Source organism: Monodelphis domestica, chromosome 1, assembly GCF_027887165.1.
Source record: "Monodelphis domestica isolate mMonDom1 chromosome 1, mMonDom1.pri, whole genome shotgun sequence".
Classification (NCBI taxonomy): Eukaryota; Metazoa; Chordata; class Mammalia; order Didelphimorphia; family Didelphidae; genus Monodelphis; species Monodelphis domestica.
Genome location: NC_077227.1, coordinates 756,638,610 through 756,653,963, shown reverse-complemented (window position 1 = coordinate 756,653,963; position 15,354 = coordinate 756,638,610). Strand labels below are relative to the sequence as shown.

Sequence of the window (15,354 nt, the reverse complement as noted above, 5' to 3'; positions counted from 1 at the left end):
CACCTACTGCTCCAGGACAGGAGTTCTTTGGGAGTCCAAATTGCAGATGGCAGCTCTTGTTCAAAGAAAGGGGAAAGAGAATTGCTCCCTCCGGAGAGAAAGATAAAGGGAACCACAAGGGAATTGGCTGACCCAAGAAGCTCGAGGTCTGAAGGAGTTCCTTCTGCAGGTTGGAGTCAGCCAACTTCAGGCCACAAAGGCTGGAAAAGGATGAGCCCTAGAGAAACCTCTGGGGTGAGGGGTGGGGAGAACCTCGAAGGGACAGCCCAGGGAGGTGGAGACGGGCCTCAGCCCAGGATGGAGGAGAAGAGACCTGGAGAGCCTTGGGGGGGCTGTTTGCACTTAGTTTTCTTTTTTGACCAAGTGTTGGGGGGGGGGGAGGAGTTGTGGGATAGGAAGCAGTTTCCGACTTCCAAGCTTGGTCCAGCTCTGGCAGTGGGCTTATTCCCCCAGGGCTGGCCCAGCTTTTCCACTCCTACCCCATAATCTGCAGATCCCAAGGTGGGCTCCCGTCAGTGAGAGCTCTGGTCTGGGCTACAGGGAAGCTGCATCGCCCCTGCATGAGCAAGAGGAAGCTGATCCCAAGCCCATTCGCCCATTCACCCAGGCTGCAGGAGAGGTCCCCGGCCTGCTGTTCTTGCTGGGCTTCAGCTCAGTTTCATGGACGCTTGGAGTGGGTACATCTAAATATGTCCGGGTTTCTGCCGCCGCTCCCCAGGCCTGCCTTTCCTCCTTCACCCAACAGGTGCCCTCTGCAGGCAGCCAGAAAGACGCAGAGGCAGGTTTGTTAAAATCGGGCGGGAGGGGAGAGCCTCATCCGGCCAAACCGGGAGGCTGGGGACCCAAGGGCTGAGGACTCAGCTGCTAGGGCTGGGACAGGGGGGAGGAAGCCTTAGGTGAAGGTGAGCACAGGGCTGGGGAGAGCAAAGGAGCAGGAATGAGAGGTAGCCAGGGGGAGAGAGAGCTGCAGCGCAGAGACAAAGAAAGACAGAGACAACAGAGATAGAGACCAAGAGAAACCGAAGACAGAGAGAGACAGAGACAGAGACAGAGACACACAGAGAGAGTGAACAAGAGAGAGTCAGCCAGCAGTCAGATGGAATGACTGAGACGCACCGGGAAAGAGAGCAGAAAAACAAAGGAGCGTGAGGGCGCACATGCTCATACACCTATCCACGCGGACAAACGTGACCCACACCCAATCTTTCTCGGGCTCTTCTCCTCTAGCAGCAGAGTTGGAAAAGGGTCGATGGCGTGTCCTCACACTCGAACCCATCACCCAATCAATCTCAAAGCAGGTGGCCCTACCTAGAGGGGCCCCAAAGCCCAACGGGCTCTGCTCTGTCCTCCTCTGTCGCTGCCTAGCCCTCTCGTTCCCATCCTTCCGCCTTTTGACCAGTTTGGTTTGGCTGCCGGAGATGGGGGAAAGTCGGGGTGGGATCCTTCCAGCCCTGGCACGAGATGGGGGGGGGGGTCAGGCTCCCCCTGGCCTTTGTGCCATCTCCGAGCAGTTCCAAGGAAGGGACGAAACCCCAGCTGGGGGCAGAGCGCCGAGTCCCTCTCGGGACCACTGCGTTGCCTTCCCAGTCTGCACCCCACCCCGCCGGCGCTCCCAGTAGGGGCCGCCCTGCCCTTGGACTCTTGCTGCCGCCTGGTTATTCCAGCGGGGACTACGCTTTCTAACTCTCTGGAAACTCTTGAGGGGACAAAGCGGTAGAGGCTCCCTTTCATCCCGGGTGGCTACGGCTGCTGCGTGAGATCAGACTCCTCCTTGCCGGGCTCTAGCCTGGCCTTGCCCGAATGTCCTCTACAGCTTAGGGGAAGACTGAGACGGGCGGTGAGGCCGGCGCAGAGCAAGCCAGAGGAGCTCAAGAGTGACCGGCTCCGGCTTCGGCCTCGGCAGCCCCTCGGAATCGTGGGCGGGACACCGCCAGGGTGACCCTGGTTCTCCAAGGGAAGGAGCCACGTTCACTCCGAGCACAGCCCCGAGGGCCTCCTAGCTGCCCCTGGTCCTGGTGCTGACTCCCCAGCCCGGGGTCTTGCTGGGTCCCAAGCCATCTAGGCCGAGGAGGAGCTTAGGGTCTGGACTGAGAGCAAGGAGAGAGCGAAGGGAGGATGGGAGCCTGGTCTGGCGGCGGCGCCGAAGGCCTCCCCACTCTGGGTCCTTTCCTTTCCTTTCCGCGGCAGAGCCCGGGCACAGAAACTTTCCTTCCGAGTGCGCAGGCGCGGGGCAGGGTTTTGGGACCCCGCAGGGAAGACGAGAAGAGAGGAGGGGAGGGGAGAGCTGGGAGGCGGGAGGGCGGGGATGGGGGGGTGGGGAGTGGGGATTAAAATAAGGAGGCGGCTCTCCGAGAAGGCACCAGTGCAGTCAGAACTCCACTCTCCCGACCACATTTCCAGGTGCTCGGGGCAGGCTCAGTCCCAGACACCGAGGCGCTCTCGGGCTTCCAGGCTGGAGGGATCTCGGAGCAATCCCAAGCCCGGAGCCGCCTCAGGATCGGTCTGAGCCGGAGACCGCGCAAGAGTGCCTAAAGGACCCGAGCGGCCAGAGGCTGTCCACCCCGGCAAAGCCCAGCGTCGGTACCCTCTCTGCCCAGGGCTGCTGCCTGCTGCGGCGGGACAGGCAGAGAATCGAACGCCGGGGACCCGGATTTCTAGGGGGTAAGTGCCCCGCTGATTGCCTGCCTGCCTGCTTGAGTGTGTGCGTGTGCTTGCTCTCAGGGGCCACAGCTTGCTACAGAGTGGGCATCAGCGGGTAAGCGGGGGGGGGGGTACCCGTCCTGAACTTTTCTGCCCCAGGTTTCTTTCGATATCCCCCCCCCCCACGCGCGGGCGCCCAGCTCCCTCCCCCATCCCTTCAGGCTGCTAAACACCTCGTCTCCTCCCTTCCCAGTCCCAAGTGTTTAGATCTGGTCAAGTTTAAGGGGTCTTGCCCGAAATAAGAACTCGGGGACTACGGCTCTGGGCACCGGGAGGGTCTGCGCCAGAGCGCACCCACAGCGAGAGCTGCTTTCGGGGCTCAGTCCCATCGCCCCCCCCCCCCAACCCTCGTTGTTGCTCCCCCTCCCCCCACCCAATGCCTCTGACGCCCTGCCACAGCTCTGAGCAGAGATGGAATTTTCAGGTTAACCCCGACTTTGGACAGAAGGTTGTTCCCGCTTTAAAAACCCTCCAGCCCCCAAGTTTCCGCAGAATATGCGCTCTGAGGCTGGGCTCCCCTTGAGAACGAGGGTCCCGAGCTCTAGCACTAGAAGGCGGGAGGGGATGCGGCTCTGGGCTTCGGCTACACCGGGACAGGTGCATGCCGGGCATCCAGCATCGAAGAGCAGTTTGGGAGTGGAGGATCCAGAGCTGGAAGGGCCCTGGAAGACCGTTCAGTGCAATCTCCTTAACTGCACGGGAGGGGAAAGTTGGGCCGGAGACTACGGGGAAAGGGGCTACTGAGTCAAAGCCCATAACTAGGAGCAGCTGCTCAGGCCCCAACCACAAACCCAGGGTCCGAGGTGCGACCTCGCTGATTGTGCCCCCAGTCTGACGAGACAGACCTTCCCCTCCGCGGCCCGATTCGCCCCTCAGCCCCTGCTTCCCTCATTCCCTGCTTCCAATTCGGCCCTCCGAACCCCCAGAAGATGCCTGAACACAGCCTCCTCTCGCTTCACTTCGGGTAGCGGTTCCAGGCGCCGCCAGCCCGGGGCCGCCTTTCCCTGGCCTGAGGAGACCGGGGGCAGAGCGGAGCCACGAGCTAAGCACGCTCCGCCCGCTTGAGCTCTGGCTGAATCCAGGTCTGGGCGGTAGGGGAGAGCGGCAGTTAGTGGCAAAACGCCCCAGAGAAGCGAGTCGTGGGCTAGGGGCTTCCCTACCGCCTCCCCCTGGTTTTCATTAGGCTCCGTTAAGTCAGGATGTTCCCCATTTAGCGGGAGGGAAGAATACAGTTTCCAGCCCCAGAAGCCTGGGGAGCCGAGAAAGGAGCGAGGCCGGCTCCGGGAGCCGCAGCAAACGGACTCAGGAGCCCCGGAGCCCTTCGCCGCGTCCCTGTCTGTGACCCCGGGAGGGCTTGCACTCAGTGTCCCGAAGGGAACTAGCAGAAGCGGCTGCCTGGGACTCCGTCTCCCGGAGGGAACTAACAAAAGGAAGGAGCGAAGGGAGCTGGTCGGGGAGGGTGCGGGCCCCCGGCCTCTTGGGTCCATCCGAGAGCGCGATCTCAGCGGCTTCTTCCGAGTCGCGACCCAATGCTCAGCCCAAGACAAGCCCCAAGCAGCTGCCATCCTGCGGCCGCGGCCCATTTCGTCTCCTCTTCCGTTCTAGGGCTGAGGGCTAGTCGGCTAGAGCCAGCTTCACGGGCCGGCCCCGCCGCGGTCCGCCAGGCAGCCGTTCGCTGCAGGAGGGGAGAGGCGGTCTTGCCGTGAGTGGGCTCGCCCGGGCGCAGGGTCCTCGCCTAGCTCTCGTTGTGCGCGCAGTTAAGGCTTCCACGGCCAATTAGCCCCGAATGAACTCGATTTTGCACCAGCCAGGAGCGCCCCTAATTCTGTCGGGCTGGGGCGGCCCGGGCCTGTTTGCGTTAGAGCCTCAGGGGCCGTCTCCAGCGCCCACGGGTCTCTGCCCCCGCATGCGGACACCCAGGAGTGTCCACGCACCCTCAGGGGTTCCTTTAGAAAGCCGGAGGGCGAGGCCTTCTCTTTGGGCCCCAAATCCGTTTTCGGCAGCCATCCCAAGGCCATCGCAAAGTGGGGCCAGGGTTTTCCACTCGCTGGTGCAATTAAGGAAGCGAGCCCGAGGGCGCTGAGCTGCTCCTAGAAAGGCACCCCTCTCCCGGGGCGGGGGACCCCGAGAGGTACAGTGGCGCGGGGCAGAGGGCCACATTCCCTGGAGCCAGGGCAGGCTCTTATTGGGAGAGGGACGAAGAGGTGGCGAAGGGGTTGGCAGCTTCGTGTTTGGAGGGCCGCGTCCTCACCTTGCTGGGGGGGGGGGCGTGCTGGGGTGTTTGTGTCCCGGACTAGGGAGAGCCCCGAGTTTTCTGCAAGTCGCTTGGAGCCCAGAGCGAGCCCTTTGTAACAGGTCTCCCAAGGCCGGGGAGGTAGTGGAAGGACCGAGATGGTGAGACTAAACAGCCCCTCTCGAGTTCCTGTATCACTTAAGGCTTTCCTCCAGACTGCCCAGGATGGAGTGCGGGGCTTACGGTGCGGAAAATGGGGGCGAGAAGCCTTGCCCTTCCTTTGAACAAACGAGGAGGCTGAGGCACAGAGGGAAAGCGACTTGCTCGGCGCTTGGCTTAGAGTCAGAATTCGAACCGGATCATTCCTGTCTTCCAAGTCCTTCGTTTCAAACAATCGCGCTCCGGCCAGCCTGCTTGGCCTCGCAGTCTAGCCTCCTCCTGCCTTGAACCGAGTTCTGCTCGAGTCTCCGGCTTCCTGCGCTTGAAGGCGCCGGGGAAAGTGCGAGGCTTGGGGAGCACTGCCGGGGGGGCCCGCAGCTCGGGATCGAGGCGGTTCGAACCAGCCCGAGATCGGCGAGGGAAGTTCCAGCCATTTCATCTCAGGCGGGGCCCTGGTGACCGTAGGGGCTGCAAAGAGAACTCCAAGAAGCCGTCTTCGCTTCCCGCTTCCTGGGACTATTAGGGCAGGAGCCCTGAGTGAGGACTAACGGGAGGAGAGAGAGGGAGCAGGTAGTGTGGCGGGAAAGGGTAACAGGCCCTTCAATATTAGAGCCGGAATTCGAACCTGGGTCTCTTGGCCCCCAAATCCTGTTCTCAGCCTACTGTGAGGCTCTGCTACACCGTCTGAAGGAAACCCCAAGAGCACGGGCACAAGGCCTGGGACCAAGAACTGGGTTTGGGCGGAGAGCCCGGGACCAGGTCAGTTTATTATCCACCTTCCCGCTCCGAAGGCTTGAGCCGCGCGGCAGTGCTCGGGGGGGCTCAGGCACGGGCTCAGGCAGCAACTGAGGGACGGAGTGGGCGGGGGCTTAGCTGCAGCCCCCGTGGCCGGATGCCACAGCTTTCCAGGGTCCCTCGTTCAGGCACCGTTGACAAACGGCTGAGACGGAAGAGGAGTGGGGGGTGCTCAGTGACTGGGCTGGGCTGGAGACAGAGATAAGGATCTGTTTACCCCGGCCGGTAGTTAACGGAGAGGTAAACCCCAAATCAAAGAGGAAAGCTCTTCTGAGCGGGGGATGGGCAAAACGAGAAGGTCTTTGATGTCGTCGGAAGGATGCTTCCTCCCCGGTCTCAGGCCACTTTCTAAATGAAGCTAGCACAGTGCCAAGAGCCGAAATGTCCCTTTCGCCCTTCAGATGTCGAGTTTGATCTCCCTTGGGTCTTCCTTGCCCCCCCCTCCCCCATATACCCCAGCCGCCTGCAGTCGAGAATCTTAAGTGATTGTTTTCCTAGGAACATAGGCTGTGGAGCCAGAGAGGGCCAACCTCCTCTTCATCCAGAAGAGTAAACTGAGTCTCAGAGAGAAGGGACTTGCCCAAGATAGTACAATCACCCGGAGAGTCACCGGCAGGGCCAGGTCTAGACCCAAAGACTTCAGACTCCCTCTTTCTCCGACTCCGAGTAGAGTCCTAAGATACTTTGATATTGCTTTCTTTCTGCAGAGTGGGCTCAGGGAGCCCTCCTCTGTCCGTCCCCTCCCATTCAGACTGGTTAAGTTGCTCCTGCTGGCACGATGCCAAGTGGAGGGGTCATGCTTCTATTTGCTCCACAGGTTTCCCGGCTAAACTTTTGCCACGCAGAAAACCACGCAGAAAAATCACTGCTTGCTGGTCGGCAACTCTGCATTTTCCAGAAAGTCAGGAGTGACTGCAGATTCCCCCCTCCTCTCCTTCCTTCCTTCCCTTCGTCCCTCGCTTCCTCCCTCCCCTTCCCTCCCCTTCCTTCCTTCTTTCATTCCTTCCTTCCTCTCCTTCCTCTCCTTCCTTCCTTCCTTCCTTCCTTCCTTCCTTCCTTCCTTCCTTTCATTCCTTCCTTCCTCTCCTTCCTCTTCTTCCTCCCCTTCCTTCCTTCCTTCCTTCCTTCCTTCCTTCCTTCCTTCCTTCCTTCCTTTCATTCCTTCCTTCCTCTCCTTCCTTCCCTCCTTCCCTCCCTCCCTTCCTTCATTCCTTCCTCTCCTTCCTTCCTTCCCTCCCTCCCCTTCCTTCCTTCCTTCCTTCCTTCCTTCCTTCCTTCCTTCCTTCCTTCCTTCCTTCCTTCCTTCCTTCCTTCCTCTCCTTTATTCTTTCCTTCCTCTCTTTCCTTCCTTCTTTCTTTCCTCCCTCCCTCCCTCCCTTCCTTCCTTCCTCTCCTTCCTTCCTTCCCTCCCTCCCCTTCCTTCCTTCCTTCCTTCCTTCCTTCCTTCCTTCCTTCCTTCCTTCCTTCCTTCCTTCCTTCCTTCCTTCCTTCCTTCCTTCCTTCCTTCCTCTCCTTTATTCTTTCCTTCCTCTCTTTCCTTCCTTCTTTCTTTCCTCCCTCCCTCCCTCCCTTCCTTCCTTTCTCTCCTTCATTCTTTCCTTTCTCTCCTTCCTTCCTTCCTTCCTTCCTTCCTTCCTTCCTTCCTTCCTTCCTTCCTTCCTCTCCTTTATTCTTTCCTTCCTCTCTTTCCTTCCTTCTTTCTTTCCTCCCTCCCTCCCTTCCTTCCTTCCTTCCTCTCCTTCATTCTTTCCTTTCTCTCCTTCCTTCTTTCCTTTCTCTCCTTCCTTCCTTCCTTCCTTCCTTCCTTCCTTCCTTCCTTCCTTCCTTCCTTCCTTCCTTCCTTCCTTCCTTCCTTCCTTCCTTCCTTCCTTCCTTCCTTCCTTCCTTCCTTCCTTCCTTCTCTTCTTCCCTCCCTCCCTCCCTTCCCTCTGCGCCTACACAAGTCCTTTTTCCTTTTCTTTTTTTCCCGGTGCCCAGAAGTTCCACCTCATCTCGCGGGCTGGTAAGGGAACAGTCTTAGTCCCTGCTGAACCCAGAGGACCGCTGAGGACTGGCCACACGCAAGGGCACCCGAGACCGTTATAACCAGAAATGGGGTGGAAACTGGCGGCAGGAGACCTGGCTCCGAGTGCCTGCTCCAGTATCAATGAAGTGCGGCGTTGGCCAAGGCGTTCTTGTCCCTAAGCACAACGCAGGCGGAGATATTAATAAATCCTTGTCGGTTCATTGAGGGGGCGGGATGAAATGACCTCGGAGGTCCCTTTGTCACGTCCTCCTTTTTGGGACTCAGTTTCTCTAAACTGCGAGTCCGGACAGCTCTTGCCCTTTTCACAAGCCGAAAAGTGTGGAAAGAACTTTGTGAAATATGCAAATTAGCTGCCCCTCACATTAGCAGTTCTGGGCTCTTCCCTCTCCCGCAAAGCCTGGGGAAGGAATCTCGTCCGCTGCTCCCTCCCTCAAGAAGTTTCAAATTTGAACCAGGAGCCCGGAGACTGACGGAAGGGGCGGGGCCGCCCGAGCAGAATAGCTGCTTTGGGGCAGTGAACCCCCTGGCTTCAGGTAGTCCCGGGCAGCTTCCGCTCTCCAAGGCCCCTCCTCTTTTCTCTGGGGTCCTGAACCTGCTCCAGCGGAGCCCCTCTTTCCTCCCCCTCCTGGCGGAATTCTGAGGCTCCCCAAGGCCGGCTCTGCAGCCCGGTAGCACCTTCGCTGGTGCAGTTTCCTTAGGGCTTCCCATCACTCAAGAGGGCTTTTAAGGTTAAAAAGGCGCCCCCCCCCGATTGTCCCCCCCCCCCGGGAGGGTAGTCAGAGCCTTGTTTGATCCCCACCGCCCAGAGAAGGAAGGGAAGCAGTCCCCTGTGGTAGAGCCGGCCTGAGAGCGCGGCTCTGTCCTGACTCCAGGCCGCCTCTGCTTACAAGCTGCCCCTTCTGAGGAAGAGGGTGCCGGGAAAGGGCTGGTCCGAGGTCCTGCCGTCCATGGCAGGCACTGGCTGCCCTCTCTGGGCTTGGGTTTGCCCCTTCTGGCCATGCTGCTCTTCATCAGCTACGGATGGGGAAGGAGCTTGGGGTTCTCTTGGCGCTGGCCTGGAGGGGCTCGAAGGCAGGAGAAGCAGTTTGCGTTTAGAGACCCAGGCTGGGGTGGGGAGGGGGGTGTGAGTGTGAGTGTGAGTATAGTGAGAGTAAGAGGGAAAGCCCTGGCCTGGAGGACTCGGCAGAGTGTTCTGGCCCTTCCTTGCTGTGCGTATGCCCTGCCTAAGTGGCTTCCCCTCTCTGGGCTTCAGTTTACCTATCTGTAGTAGGAGGCTGGAACTGATAAGGCCCATTCCAGAGAGACATTCAGCAGTTCAATGTGTCTTCCTAAAACACGGAGGACCTTCAGGGTACCAGCTGCTCCCAGCTAGGAATTCTGGGACCTAGAAGGCTGAGGCTAGACTACAGAGATGGCAGATTCACTGGGCCCCAGTCTGAGAAACGTGCCTCAGTTTAGCACCCAGACCGTTTGGGCCGCAGGAGGGTCTTTTCCCTGTAAACCTGAGATCTCCAACCAGGTCCAGCACCCCTGGGGGAAACCAGAAAGCTCTCTTGGGTGCAGTGGGCTTGGGCTCAAGATCTCTAAGATGGATTCTGAGGTGCTAGGAGAAAGCAGAGGCGGTGCTTTGGAGGTGCTCCAGGGCCCCATCCTTCTGCTTTCCAGCTTGGGGAGTGCCAGGTCAAGACTAATGCCAGGGGGAAGAGGCCCTTGTTGGGCAGCTGGGAAATGGAGAGGTAAGGCAGGACCATGAGAGGAGAGACACCTTGTCTCTGCGCAGGGTCCGTGCTAGGAAAACAAGGACGGGCCTGAGAAGACAAGAGAGCTGAGGCAGGCTTTGTTACCTGTGTGCTGTGTGACTTTGGGCAAGTCTCTTCCCCGTCCTGCTTAGTTTACCTACATGTAAAATAAGGAAATTGGCTTAAAATACTTCTAAGGCTCCTTCCAGCCCAGGGTCTCTAGTCCTTGGGGTTTGGGTGTGGCAGGTACCCGCGGAGGGGTTTTGTGCTTGGAGGGGGGCAATGGGGTGCGCAGAGTGCCGCGTCTTTCCTGAGTCCCGGCTTGGGGGTCGGAGGTTGAGGATTTCTGGGTTTGTTTGTTGAGGTCGAATGGAACTACGTCTCTATTTGTGTTGCTCTCCTAGTGCCGACACCTCTGGGTTACTTTCTCTGCCGGGGCTTCTAAAGGGACCGGCTACGGCTCGGCTCGGCTCGCGTTTGTTGTCTGTTCGCTAGCACTTCCACCCCAGCCCCTGCCGCCCCACCCCCGCTGGGTTCGAGTGGCTCCCTCTTCCCTGGGGCTTCTGCCGTGTCAATCTGTTTGTTTATCCCTGTTTGCAAGCGGCTCTTGCGCTGGTGTCTCGGTGTCGGGGTGTTTGTGTTTATCCCCGGGGCGGCCCGAGCGAGGCCCTGTGTTTGTGTTTCTCTGCGGATGAGTGTTTATTGCTGCGGGCTTGTCTCGGTGTGAAGGTGTGTCTGTTTGGATCTCTCGCGGCGTATTTGAAACCGTGTGTGTCTGTGTTTACTTCCAGCGCCGGCGCGCTTCTTGTTTGCTCTTCTCTGGCTGCGAAAGTTTATTTCTGTTTGTGGGGCGTGTGTGATTGAGAGGCAGAGACACCGAGAGGCAGAGACACCGAGAGAGGGAGAGCGCTGCAAGTGTGCGCGCGCGCGCTCCAGTGACGGCCTGGCTAGCTTTCAGCGACTCCCTGGGCTCCAAGGTCCTCTCCAAAGGTTCCCGAGGAGCGGAGGAGCGAGGCAGACCCCTGGGCAAGTCAGAATAATTGTTTTGACAGTCGAGGGCGGAGAGAGGGGCGCTCTGACGCGGAGAAGGGGTGTTCTATGTCCTCTGTCTTCCTCAGGAGTTTGCTTAGGGGCAAAGGCTCACGCAGAATTCGTTGCCCTTTCCCTGGGGGAGGCCCAGGGCCCCAACTGTCAGTGAGGGAGCTCAAAGGTTTGGCAGTCAGAGGGTGCGGGGTTCGAGTCCCAGCTCTGCCGCTTACTACCAGTCTCTGCCCCCCTGTCCGAGTGTCCCTCTCCTCTGTCTTACTCCCCTCCATCCTCCCCTCCTCGAGCTTCCTCGTCTGTAAAACGAAAGCTTTGTTGGCTCCTGATCTCTAAATTGCTCGTTCCAGCTCGGAATTCCAGAGACTACGGAAAGCTTCGCATTTGGGGGCTGGGAGCGCGGGGAGGCTTCCCAGCCTTTCGCGTGGGGCATTGCCTGGTCACTTCGAGTGGGATTCTTGGCTTCTTCTTGAGGGAGCCAGGGGGAGAGAGCCTGCAGACAGACCCAGCACTGAATTTCTCTCGCTCTCTTTCTCTCTTTTGTTTCTCTTCCCTCCTCCCTCTCCTTCCTCCGCAGGCTGGCCAGCGTGCCGTAACCGCCATGGGCAGCAAGACCCTGCCGGCGCCCGTGCCTATCCACCCGTCGCTTCAGCTCACCAACTACTCCTTCCTGCAGGCCGTGAACGGCCTGCCCGCTGTGCCCTCGGAGCACCTGCCCAGCCTGTACGGGTTTAGTGCCCTGCACGCCGTGCACCTGCACCAGTGGACCCTGGGCTACCCTGCCGTACACCTGCCGCGTTCTTCTTTCTCCAAGGTGCCGGGCGCCGTGTCCAGCCTCGTGGACGCCCGCTTCCCGTTGCCCGCCTTCCCCTGGTTCCCTCACGTTATCCAGCCCAAGCCGCAGGACGGAGGGACTGGGGGACCGCCGCTCAAGGCCAAGCCACGCTTCGACTTCGCCAACCTGGCCTTGGCCGCCACCCAAGAGGACCCGTCTAAGCTCGGCCACGCCGAGGGCCCTGGCTCGCCTCCCCCCGGGCTCAGCGCCCTGCTGGACGTGACCAAGCTGTCCCCGGAGAAGAAGCCCACTCGCGGCCGCCTGCCTTCCAAGACCAAGAAAGAATTTGTCTGCAAGTTCTGCGGCCGCCACTTCACCAAGTCCTACAACCTGCTGATTCACGAGCGGACGCACACGGACGAGAGGCCCTACACTTGCGACATCTGCCATAAAGCGTTCCGGAGACAGGACCACCTCCGCGACCACAGGTGAGAGAGGAGGGGATGGGGCAGAGGGAAGCTGGCGCGCAGCTCGGGCGTCAGGGCTTAGGCAGCACCCTGGGCTTCCCGAACAGCCACTCACTGGCCCCTAGGAACCCAGGGTGGCTGCAGAACCAGCGAGCTGGGGGCCAAGGGTTGGGGGCTGCAGAGGCAGACCTTTGGGGCAAGCCCGTCCTCCCTGCTCCCGGCTTCCTCCCCTGAAGGGCAGACTAGAGGAGCTCAGCGTACCTCCTGCAGGGAAGGCGGGCAGGGCTGTGTCTGTCCTCCCCGAGCTACACTTTTATCCCCAAAGGAAGGCTTGCCTCCCCCTGCCTGTCTTTGACTATCTGGCTTAAATCGGTGCTCTAAAGCCCTTGGTCTGGTCTTGGGACCCGGGCCGCAGCTCCAGCTCCTCCAGCCAAAGCCCATGGGCTTATTGTTGTTTTTATTAGCAGCCCCACCCCAGGAGCCTGCGGTTAAGCACTTCCCCCGAAGTGTGGTTAACTCTGGTCGCGCGGGTAGCCCCCAATCCCGGGTGCCAACGGCTCCTCTCCCAGATTTCCCCAAACCCTACGTCCTGGGAGGCTCGCCTGGACTCCAGCGTCTCCCGGCCCGTTTGGCCTCTAGCCCAGAGCGTCTCCTCCAGCCCCCAACTTGGGCCTGGATTGGGAGAGCCTTGGGCGGGGGGGGGGGGGTTCTTCCCCGTCTGGGAGATGGGAGCCTTCGGGGTAGCTCACGCCGCTAACTCCACGAGCCCCTCCGAGTCTGCCAGCGGTGAGACATCGCGTCTTTTCTTCCCCGCGCAGGTATATACACTCCAAGGAGAAGCCCTTCAAGTGCCAGGAATGCGGGAAGGGATTTTGCCAGTCCAGGACTCTAGCCGTCCACAAGACTCTGCACACGCAAGTGAAGGACCTCAAAGTCAACAAAATCAAATGCTGAAGGCCCGTCCGCAGACCTCGGAGGAAGCAGCCTCCGCCCCTGGTCGCAGGCCAAAGCCCGAGACCCCTCAGCCTGGAATCGAGAAAGGCGCTGCCAGCCCCTGGCAGGCCGGGCCAGGAGCCAAGGCCGGGCTCTTCCTCCCTCTGACACTCGCGGCCCCGCTCACCGCACGGACCCTCCAGGCCTGGCCGCTGGACTGTGGACGGAGGGGCGGCGGCCGGCCTGCTCCGGGCCTGACCGCAGAAACTTTGCACCAAGAGGTGGAGCTCAAGGGTCGGCCGGCAGGCTAAGAGGGAAAGGGTTTTCGAGCCCGGGCCGCCGGCCGCCGTCCCTCCCAGCAGTGTTGTTATTGTTCCTTTGTTCCCTCGTCCCCGAGTTCCGTGGCGGCAGCGCTACGTTGTTGCGGCGTTACATGACAGGACATGACCGGGCCAGCTTTCTCCGCGAGGTTCCTCTCTGGGCAGACTTCCCTTTCCTCTGCCCAGTGTGCCCAGAATTGGCTCGGACCGGCGGTGAAGCGAGCAGGACCGTGGCAGAGTTCTAGAACGCCCCCTTCGGAGCAAACTTGGGCGGCCCCGGGGACCCCAGGCGACGCTCCAAAGCGGCCTTGCGTGGGATCACCCCAGTCCCCTCCACCCAACGCCATCGGACTCCCCGTGCGCCCACCCTCAGCTCCCGCCCTGGGACTGTGAGGGCCCTCCAGGAGCCCATGGACACGGCCTGGGAGAGCCCCAGCTTAGCGCTCCGGGAAGATGGAGGGACCAGTGAAAGTGATCCAAGCCGGCCCCTCCCCTCGGCCCGGGGTCCGAAGGTGGCCGGGGGCCAGGATTGGCCCCGGGACAGAGCTCTTAAACGGAAAAGACCCACAGGCTTGTTATTGTGTATTATTATTATTATTATTATTTCTAAAGTTTTCCTAACAGTGTAGAGAGAGCGAGAGCGAGAGAGAGAGGACACGTTTCTGTAAGGCGAGAGGAGAGCGGCGGGAGGGGTGACTGTTGGCACTTTAGGCTGTTGATTGGGAAAAGGACATTTATCACTGGAGTTTGGGCTGTTTGTTATTGCTGTTTAAGATACATTAAAATAAATGGTTATTTTACAGGCTGCCAAGCTGAGGGAACAAAGGTTTCACTTCTAGGTTAGGGCAATTTCGAGCATGTTTTCTCTTTGGGACAAGTGATCCCCCCTCCCCCCCCTCCAAGATCCAACTGTCCTCGTCCCATGGAATAAGAAAAGGGGCCGCTGAGGGGTTTCTTTCTTTCTTTCTTTTTCTTTCTTTCTTTCTTTCTTTCTTTCTTTCTTTCTTTCTTTCTTTCTTTCTTTCTTTCTTTCTTTCTTTCTTTCTTTCTTTCTTTCTTTCTTTCTTTCTTTCTTTCTTTCTTTCTTTCTTTCTTTCTTTCTTTCTTTCTTTCTTTCTTTCTTTCTCTCCTTCTTTCTCTCTTTCTTTCTTTCTCTCTCTCTCTCTTTCTTTCTTTCTCTCTTTCTTCCCCTTTTCCTCTTTTCCCTCTTTTTGTCTCTCCTTCCCCCTTCTCTCTCTTCACATTCCTTCTGTTTTTCCTGTTACCCTCCATTTTCCTCCTCCCTTCCTCCTTCCCTCCCTCTCTTCCTTCCCTCCTTCCTCCCTCTTTCCCTCCTTCCTCCCTCCCTCCCTCCCTTTCTTCCTTCCTCCCTCCCTCCTTTCCTTCCTCTCACATTCTCTTTCTTCCCTCTTCTGTCCCCTGCCCTCTTTCTTCATGTGACTCTGCTTCTGTCTCTTCTGGGGGCTTAGGTCAATAAAAGCAGGCCTGGAAATCTTATTGGGAAAAGAGGAATCCTGTGTCCTGGGTGTAAAAATCCCTTCCTCCTCCTTGCTTGGGGTGGCATGGTCTGGTGAGTCTGGGGGTGCAACCCCTTCCCCTCAGCTCTCAGAAAGGCTCTCTGGAGGCTCCGTCTGACGGCTGAGCTGGACTCCATGCGGAGGCGGTGCTTGGCTGGGGCTCAGGGCAGCTCAGGCCAAACTGGTTCACCAGCAGCTCATTCCCAGCCCCACTAGTGTCTGTGTTTTTATCTGTGGCACCTGCCTGTGGCCCTTTCCCTCCCCTCAGAGCTAGGCTCAGGGTCAGCCATCTTCTTTTGTTCATCCTCTGGTCCCCTGAGCCTCTCCCTCCCCACAAGCATCCCTTCAGGAAACTTAGGCCATACTCTCCAGCCACCTGCCTCAAGCCAGGCTGCCTTGGAGCCTCAGTTTCCAAAGCGAGCAGCTGAGCCCTGAGCCTGCTGTGAGTCTTCCTTCGGGCCTCTCTGCCAGCTTTTGGGTGGCCCTTTGAAGCGTGGCCTCTAGTCTGGGAATCTTCATTGCCTCCATCTTCTGCCTCCTGCACTGGCTCTCTTAGCTGGGAAGCAGTTGGGGCCCCTTTCGCCCCCGCCTCTGCCTCCCCCTGGCCCCCACACGTCCAGAAGCACCCAGCAGAGACAGAGCAGCAGAT

At 59.3% G+C, this 15,354-nt stretch overlaps 1 protein-coding gene across 2 annotated transcripts; it reads left to right on the top strand.

Moving 5' to 3' along the window:
- The first annotated feature begins 2,341 nt into the window (after positions 1 to 2,341).
- On the top strand, positions 2,342 to 14,013 carry OSR1 (odd-skipped related transcription factor 1). Of its 2 annotated transcripts, none has more exons than XM_007477944.3 (3): positions 2,342 to 2,661; positions 11,271 to 11,956; positions 12,754 to 14,013. In XM_007477944.3, exons 2-3 carry the CDS (start codon positions 11,295 to 11,297, stop codon positions 12,887 to 12,889), a joined length of 798 nt encoding a protein of 265 aa, XP_007478006.1. In that variant the 5' UTR covers positions 2,342 to 2,661; positions 11,271 to 11,294; the 3' UTR covers positions 12,890 to 14,013. The 2 variants fall into 2 exon arrangements, with proteins under 2 accessions (XP_007478006.1, XP_001371558.2); XM_001371521.5 differs by lacking the exon at positions 2,342 to 2,661 and adding an exon at positions 4,923 to 6,127.
- The last annotated feature ends 1,341 nt before the right edge of the window (positions 14,014 to 15,354 follow it).